General features: G+C 50.9%; 1 protein-coding gene across 1 annotated transcript; it reads right to left on the bottom strand.

Annotated features, from left to right (window-relative positions):
- Window positions 1-4,709: 4,709 nt before the first annotated feature.
- Window positions 4,710-6,960, bottom strand: LOC123070210 (AAA-ATPase At3g50940). Its single transcript, XM_044493285.1, has 2 exons — window positions 5,796-6,960; window positions 4,710-5,395 (listed from the first exon to the last, which is right to left on the bottom strand). Exons 1-2 carry the CDS (start codon window positions 6,777-6,779, stop codon window positions 4,856-4,858), a joined length of 1,524 nt encoding a protein of 507 aa, XP_044349220.1. The 5' UTR covers window positions 6,780-6,960; the 3' UTR covers window positions 4,710-4,855.
- Between the last annotated feature and the right edge of the window lie 1,789 nt (window positions 6,961-8,749).

The raw sequence follows: 8,749 nt of genomic DNA, 5'->3' as shown, positions 1-8,749 counted from the left end.
AGTACTACTTCACTTTATGCCACTCTACTCCCTCCTGTTTGCTGCAAGATGGTGGTTTCCAGAAGATTCTAGTCTTTGATAGGACTAGGTCTTCTCTCTATTCTGGCATTTCTGCAGCCCAGTCCACATATACAACCTTTCTTTGATAATGTTGCATATGTAGTGTAGATCCTTGCTTGCGAGTACTTTGGATGAGTACTCACGGTTGCTTTGCTACCCCTTTTCCCCCTTCTTTCTTCTTTCTGGTTGTTGCAACCAGATGGTGGAGTCCAGGAGCCAGACGCCACCTTCGACGACGACTTCTACTACCACGAGGGTGCCTACAACCTCATGAAGACCGCGACAACCACGAGTAGTTAGGAGGCTCCCAGACAGGAGGCCTTGCCTTTTCGATCGATGTTGCTTTTGTGCTAGCCTTCTTAAGGCAAACTTGTCCAACTTATGTCTGTACTCAGATATTGTTGCTTCCGCTAACTCTTGTGTTTTCGAGCTTATGTATTCGAGCCCTCGAGGCCCCTGGCTTGTAATATAAAGTTTGTATTATTTTAATTTGTGTCTAGAGTTGGGTTGTGATATCTTCCCGTGAGTCCTTGATCTTGATCGTACACATCTGCGTGTATGATTAGTGTACGATTGAATCGGGGGCGTCACATATGGGCTGGTGCAAGCATCTCGGAGTTGGAACATTCGCTTTAATGAAATGATCAATGCGTTTGGGTTTATGCAGACTTATGAAGAAGCATGTGTTTACAAGAAAGTGAGTGGGAGCTCTGTAGCATTTCTCATATTATATGTAGATGACATACTATTGATGGGAAATGATATATAACTTTTGGAAAGTGTAAAGGCCTACTTGAATAAGTGTTTTTCAATGAAGGACCTTGGAGAAGCTGCTTACATATTAGGCATCAAGATCTATAGATATAGATTGAGACGCCTCATTGGTCTTTCACAAAGCACATACCTTGACAAGATATTGAAGAAGTTCAATATGGATTAGTCCAAGAAGGGGTTCTTGCCTGTATTGCAAGGTGTGAGATTGAGCACGGCTCAATGCCCGACCTCGACAGAAGATAGAGAAAATATGAGTGTCATCCTTTATGCCTCAGCCATAGGGTCTATTATGTATACCATGTTGTGTACGAAACCTGATGTGAACCTTGCCGTAAGTTTGGTAGGGAGGTACCAAAGTAATGCCGGCATGGAACACTGGACAACGGTCAAGAATATCCCGAAGTACCTGAAAAGGACTAAAGATATGTTTCTCGTTTATGGAGGTGACGAAGAGCTCGTCGTAAAGGGTTACGTCGATGCTAGCTTCAACACAGATCTGGATGACTCCAAGTCACAAACCAGATACGTGTACATTTTGAATGGTGGGGCAGTCAGCTGGTGTAGTTGCAAGCAAAGTGTCGTGGCAGGATCAACATGTGAAGCGGAGTACATGACAGCCTCGAAGGCAGCACATGAAGCAATCTGGATGAAGGAGTTCATCACCGACCTAGGAGTTATTCCCAATGTGTTGGGCCCGATGACTCTCTTTTGTGACAACACTGGGGCTATTGCCCTTGCCAAGAAGCCCAGGTTTCACAAGACCAGGCATATCAAGCGTCGCTTCAACTCCATTTGTGAAAATATTCAAGATGGAGACATAGATATTTGTAAAGTGCATACGGATCTGAATGTCGCAGATCCGTTGACTAAACCTCTTCCACGAGCAAAACATGATCAACACCAGAACTCTATGGGTGTTCGATTCATCACAATGTAACTAGATTATTGACTCTAGTGCAAGTGGGAGACTGTTGGAAATATGCCCTAGAGGCAATAATAAAATGGTTATTATTATATTTCCTTGTTCATGATAATTATCTATTGTTCATGCTATAATTGTATTGATCGGAAACCTTAATACATGTGTGAATACATAGACCGTAATATGTCCCTAGTAAGCCTCTAGTTGACTAGCTCGTTGATCAATAGATGGTTGTGGTTTCCTGACCATGGACTTTGGATGTCGTTGATAACAGGATCACATCATTAGGAGAATGATGTGATGGACAAGACCCAATCCTAAGCATAGCACAAGATCGTGTACTAAGAGCTTTTCTAATGTCAAGTATCATTTCCTTAGACCATGAGATTGTGCAACTCCCGGATACCGTAGGAATGCTTTGGGTGTACCAAACGTCACAACATAATTGGGTGGCTATAAAGGAGCACTACAGGTATCTCCGAAAGTGTCTGTTGGGTTGGCACGAATCGAGACTGGGATTTGTCACTCCGTATGACGGAGAGGTATCTCTGGGCCCACTCGGTAATGCATCATCATAATGAGCTCAATGTGACTAAGGAGTTAGTCACGGGATCATGCATTACAGAACGAGTAAAGAGACTTGCCGGTAACGAGATTGAACGAGGTATGGGGATACCGACGATTGAATCTCGGGCAAGTAACATACCGGTGGAAAAAGGGAATTGTATACGGGATTGATTGAATCCCCGACATTGTGGTTCATCCGATGAGATCATCGTGGAACATGTGGGAGCCACCCCACCGTGAGAGCGCACCGAAGCGCAAGGAAACACCCCGCATGTCGCGCCAGATCCACTCCTAGTTGTGCCTGCCTGCATATCTGCGACGCAAGGGAACCGGTCGTCGCTTATGAGCAGTCTCACCGCCGCCATCACCACAGGGGCCCCTGCAACCCATGCTGGCGACGACGGGGGAGGAGAGGGGAGGTGGGGCCGAGGGTTTATAGTGTTAGGGCGCCCCCGGTGTCGCTCCCCAAGTGGCACGGGTGCGAGGGAAAAAAATACATGATATCCAAAAGTTGGCATTGAAGACTGATTCCCAATCAACTGTTAAGAAGATCAACGACGAAATAAAGGACCTATCAGCTCATGGGCCATTAGTGGTAGTGGTGAAGGACTTACTATGATCCTTTTAGGATTATAGGGTTGACTGGGTGTGGTGGTCGGCGAATAAAGCCGCACACGTCTTAGCTAGGGAAGGTTGCAGGAATAAACTCTGTAAAACGTGGTTTCAGGTACCTCCTGTTTTTGGCAAGAAAGTTTTTGATCTATTCACCAGCTGTCAAGGTAGTACAAAAGAGTACCCAAAGTAGAAATTACATTCAGGTTTGTAGAACACCTAGCGATGGCTACAAGCAGTGTAGCAAGTTCGAAGGCGCCCCGCCGTCATCGCTCCTCATTGATCGAAGACGAGCAAACATTGTTGTAATAGACAGTGGGAAAGTCGTCGTGCTAAGGCCTCATAGGAACCAGCGCACCAGAACAACAACTGCCACTGATGAAGAGAAGTGTAGATCAGAAGGACCAACCTGCAAACACACAGATGCCGGTGAACGAAGACCAGATCCAAGCAGATCCACCAAACACAAACGTTGACCGGGTCCCAAGAGATCCACCGAAGACACACCTGCATACGCCCTTCGACGACACTAGAAACACCGCCAGGACGGGGGCTAGACGGGGAAAACTTTATTCCATCTTTAGAACGTCGCTGCCTCGTCTTCCGGAACATGGCACAAACTCTAACAGGACTAAAAAAACACCTAAAACATAGCCCTTCTGCAGATAAGGGCCGAGATCCCGTGTCTCCATGGTCCTAGGACCATAGGAGTGAGGCGGACTAGCCGCGGTGCCCGGGAGAGGCAGTGAAAACCCTAGGTGTACACCTTGGGTCGCAGGATCGAAAGGGTACGGCGTGGACGATCTTTATGGTTCCACATACCTTCTTTTTTTATGAGGGGAGGTTCCACGTACCTTTTTTTTAAACACAGTACATTCGCAAACGCTCATATATATATGCACATACACTTACCCTTATGGACGTACACACGCACAACCAGCGGCAGAGCCATCCTATAAGTGTGAACCCAACGGAATTTGCCTGCTACGTGCGTGTAGGTACTTATTTGATCACTTGAACCCGGTTAAAAATGGTCGCTGACCCCATCAAATAAAGGGCCTCACGTGGATGGCTAAATAAAGGGCCCAAAAAGCCCATAAACAAATGTCGATTAGTCCATTCCGGCCTAGACCATGATTAGCCTAACAAAAAAACACACGCAGCCGAATGCATAATCCCTCATCCGTTCGTTTTCCAATTCACATCTCTCCTGATCGACTCTCCTCTTGCTCCGCGCCTCGGCCGCCGCACGCCGCCAGCAAGCAGGCTGCTGCAGATCCATAACAACTACAGCTGTGGCCCAAAAATTATGGTAACTAGATTACGTCGCCACATCTTCCCTTTTGTACATGTTCTATCTAGACTATTTGCCTAGTACGATAGTGTTTTTTTTTTGCCCTAGGTTTTTTATTTGTTTTTCTCGATGGACTTTGATTGATCTAGGCTATCAAACAGTATTTTTCAAAGACAACTCTGTCATCAGATCCAAATATTTGATACAGGCATCTCAATGTCACCCATTAGACGTAGGTATGTCTTGCACTTTTCAGTTTTTAGTTGAACATAATATGTGATATGTGATACTATATTTCTTATTGTTATATTGTTTATGGGTGGTATAATTTTTGTCGCAATTAGACTTTAATCTTCATAAATTAATATCAGGTTCTCATAAATAGTGAAACCCAATGGCCAAATTTTCTGACTCCGCTCCTGCGTACAGCCTACACCTATGAGCACCTTCGAGAGACTGAGTCGGCCGTGAACATTTTAATAAACTACAACATATTCCGCTCAAATTAATGGTCGCGAAGATGATAAGTTTCTTTCATGCATAGTGATTTACTCCACTATATATATATTTGGATACAAATTTTTTATTTAGACCCCTGTGCACTTGAACAGAGGGAGTACGATTGTCTATCGCCGTCCTCGTCCGCGCACCTCACCCCGGCCACGTCGCCCTGCCCCTGGTCCACGCCCCTGGCCTCGTCGTGAGGACCCACCAATTCCCTCGTCAAGCACCGCCCGTCTTGCAGCCGGGGGCCGACGCGGGCGCCTAGGCCCTACGTGCAGTTTCTGCTTGATGTACCCGCCATCTTCCCCGGTCCCCGCCTTCCTGTCTCTCAGCAGCTTCGCGGCCATCTCGACAGCGGCATCGGCATCGTCGGTCATAAGCAGCCTCTCGGCGACCTCCGCCGGTGCCACCTCCACCTCCCGCAGAAGCGCCTCGATCTCCGGGAAGAGCCGGTGGTCTTGGATGCCGTGGTAGTTGGCCGCGAGCTCCCTGAAGGCGACGAAGCCGCAGTAGCCCATGTGGACGTGCATGTCCATCCGGCCAGGCCGGAGCAGCGCCGGGTCTAGCCGGTCTTTGTGGTTGGTGGTGAAGATGAGGATCCGCTCATGGCCGCTGCTGGACCAGAGGCCGTCCACCATGTTGAGCAGCCCGGACAGAGTGACCTGGCAAGGCAACGCACAGCTTAGTTAATAGGAGTAGGTGACAATCGATTTGGAAACCACAGGAAATGAAGTGGCAACTGCTCTTGTTGGACAAACAACAGTAGCACGGCAACGACTATAGAGTTGTCGCCTGTACAGTGACCCAGATCAGTGACTTGCTGGTACTTGAAGCAAACCAAATCAGTGCTGTCGTTTTCGTGTTCAGTGAGGGTGCGATACACAGTCACCCAGAGTTTTGTTTGATTGTTTCAATGTCGGAGTACAGAGTAGTACTACTACTGGCAAGAATCGATTCAAGAAAAAGAAAATAGTACTGGTAAGAATAGTCTAAAGGACTAAAGCAGTTTGTTCGTCGTCCATTGCAACTTGCAACATGAGTTGGATTAGTACTAAAACTAACCTTGTGATTCTTGGAAGCAGGGCTGCCCCCGTCGGAGCTTCCCGTCGCCTCTCTCCGTGGCGCCGTCGCCATGGCGCAGTCGACATCTTCGACCAACAATATGGACCTGTTCTTCATCCGAATCAGCAGTTTCCTCAGCTCGGTGTTGGACCTGACGCCGCCGACGTCGAGGTCATACACGTCGAAATGGAGGTGGTTGGAGATCGCGGCGACCAGGCTGGACTTGCCGGTGCCGGGCGGGCCGTGGACCAGGTAGCCCCTCTTCCACGCCCTCCCCGTCTGCCGGTAGTACTCCTTCCGGGTCAAGAACCTGTCCAGGTCGTCCACCACAGCCTGCCGCAGCGCGTCGTCCATGGCCACCGTCGCGAACGTCGAGGCGTTGCGGAGCCTCACTGTCCGCCACTTGCCCCACTCGTTGCTGTACAGCTTGGTCTGCCTCTGCTCCTGGGACATGGCCTCCACGCGGGCCATGACGGCCGGCAGGTAGGAGCCGAGCACCATGTCCTTGTGCTCGGCGTCGAAGCTGAGCTTGAACACCTCGCGCGCGTCCTCCGTGGCCCGCCGCCTGCCGGCGCCCCCGTCGTGCTTCCTGCTTAGGCGCCACGTGACCTTCGCCCCGTCGAACACGTCGACGACCGCCGTGCCGGGGCGCAGGGCGAGCAGGACGTGCTCCGCACCAGCCCCGCGAGGCAGGCTGGCCTTCATCAGCGGCACGAACGGTGCCGCGGCGAGGAGCGTGGAAACGTACGCCTTGGCCACCAAGAAGACACGGTTGTACAGGGTGCCGTCGAACTCCTCGATGAGCACGGCGTGGCGCCGGGCGGAGGCTGGCGGCAGGAGGAGCAACGCGCCGAGGGCCGTGCCTGGGAGGACGTCGGCGAGCACCCGGCGCAGCAGCATGGCCGCGCCCAGCACGGAAGTTGCCGTCGTGACGGCGCTCTTGTACCGTTCCAGTGCTCTGCTGTTCGGGGATGTCATGGCCATGGTCGGCTCCAACTGACGCTGTAGCAGTGGGGGTTTGCTTAAGGTTTCGATCTTCTAATCAGGTGCTTGAGTTGGTTTCTATGGAGGAGTCGTGAAAAACGCAAGGTCGGTTGGAATGGGGATTGATGATTGACCATTCGCTGTGATCGGTGTTTGCAACTTCACAAAGGAGATTAGTAGGTTCCACGTGGAGACCACGGATGCGACCCCTTAACCAGGTGACTGGTTTCTTCGAAACTTCAATCGACCGCCCCACACCACGGCGTCAAAAGTGGGATCCGGCTTGCCTGCTCCCTCCTCATGCTTTCATTCGTGTTCCCACTTCATTCTACGGCTGTCTTTTTTTTCTAATCTAATCATTTCCCCCCATGATTTTAAGAGGGTGAGACGGTTCTTATTTTGTTCCAATCAAATCAAGCCACGTACGCGGGAGCACGGATGGACACACGCGGGAGGAGCAGGCAAGTCTCGTCCATCAAGGCTTTGTTGGGCCACCAATTGAGCACGCCCTCGTGGCATTTTTTTCATGCACAGACGACTCCCAAGGCGACTAGGTTAGAGCGTCTCCAGCCGTTCGCCTCCCTAGGGCTTGAAATAGAGCCGCCTGGGGGCGCTCCCTGTCGGCGAAATTATCGGCATGGGGCGATCGGTTTCCCAACCGCCGCCCCAAGCTCACCCCAGCCGACGTTTTTTGAAAAATAAACTCGGTCAAAATTCGGCCAAACACGACACATATTCGGTCAAACTAGGCGATTTCATTGATATTTGTACATAAAAACTTAAAAACATATTTAAAAACATAACTAAAACTATTGCGCCACCGTCCGCTGCCCCTTCTACAGGCCGTAGAGCATGCCGAAGGCGCTGTTGTCGCTGCCGTCGTCCTCCTCCTTCTTCACGCCGTCGCCGCCGTCGTCCTCCTACTTCTTCACGCCGTCGCCGTCCTTGCTACACACCTGCCCTGGGGCGCCTTGGCGGACGAGTTTGGTTGGCGGCAGTGGTGCATCGTCGTCACTGTCCTTGAGGACGATGACGCTGGCCTCGTCGCGGCCGCGGCGCCGAGCGGCGATCTCCTCGAGGGCGCGGCACTAGCGCTCCGTCTCCAGCCAGACGTAGTCCTCGCGCGCCCACTTGAGGGCGGCCATGTTGTCGTACTCGCTCTTCACGGCAACGAGCCCCGGCTCCGTCTTAGACTTCACGAGACGGGAGGAGAAGGGACCATGGCCGCCCGAGCGACGTCTCCATGGGCTCGGTCTTGATGCTGGCGAGCGCCGGCGAACCAGAGGAGAGGGAGGAGGAGGACGACGACCCACATGCCATGCGCCTCGGCAGCCAAATGCTGCCGCTCCGGTGGGGGACAGGCGCCGAGGCTACCGGGTACTGGAGCGGCGGCTGGTTGCCGTCCTCGAGGTGCTTGAGGACATAGTGCAGCATCCGCCCAGAGACGCCCCACCACAGGCAGCGATCGTCGGCGTTGTGGCGCCCCCTCAACGACACATTGTTGGTGGAGGCGGCCTGGTCATGATGGTCAACAATTTATGGTTTCTCCTGCGGGAAAATGGTCGGGGTTGAAATCTCATCGTATGTCCTACGGTTGGCAATGGTTGCCTGTACAGGGTTTCATCGTTCTACCATTCTAAGGTCTAAACAAGGTTGTGACATCACCGTCTCTCTACTATGGGTAAGTCACTCTAGATTACTATTCCAAATAGCAAGAGCGAATGATAAGAGTAAGTCGGTATGGTGATCAATCCATTCCGCACCTAGATCATTACCTTATATAAGGTTTAGCGTATCTCATAATTCCAACACTCGGGCATTCTCACAAGCATTGTAGAATTTCTATTGTCCTCGAACTAGGTTCGGGTAAATCCATTGTTTCTGCAAGCTGAACAAGACATCTAACGTTCTTCACAACTCTCGGATTTTCGTAACCTTCTAAGGAAATGTCTGCTAATGGAATCATGACT

This window comes from Triticum aestivum, chromosome 3B (genome assembly GCF_018294505.1).
Source record: "Triticum aestivum cultivar Chinese Spring chromosome 3B, IWGSC CS RefSeq v2.1, whole genome shotgun sequence".
NCBI classification, from domain to species: Eukaryota; Viridiplantae; Streptophyta; class Magnoliopsida; order Poales; family Poaceae; genus Triticum; species Triticum aestivum.
This window is presented reverse-complemented; position numbering and strand designations above follow the sequence as displayed.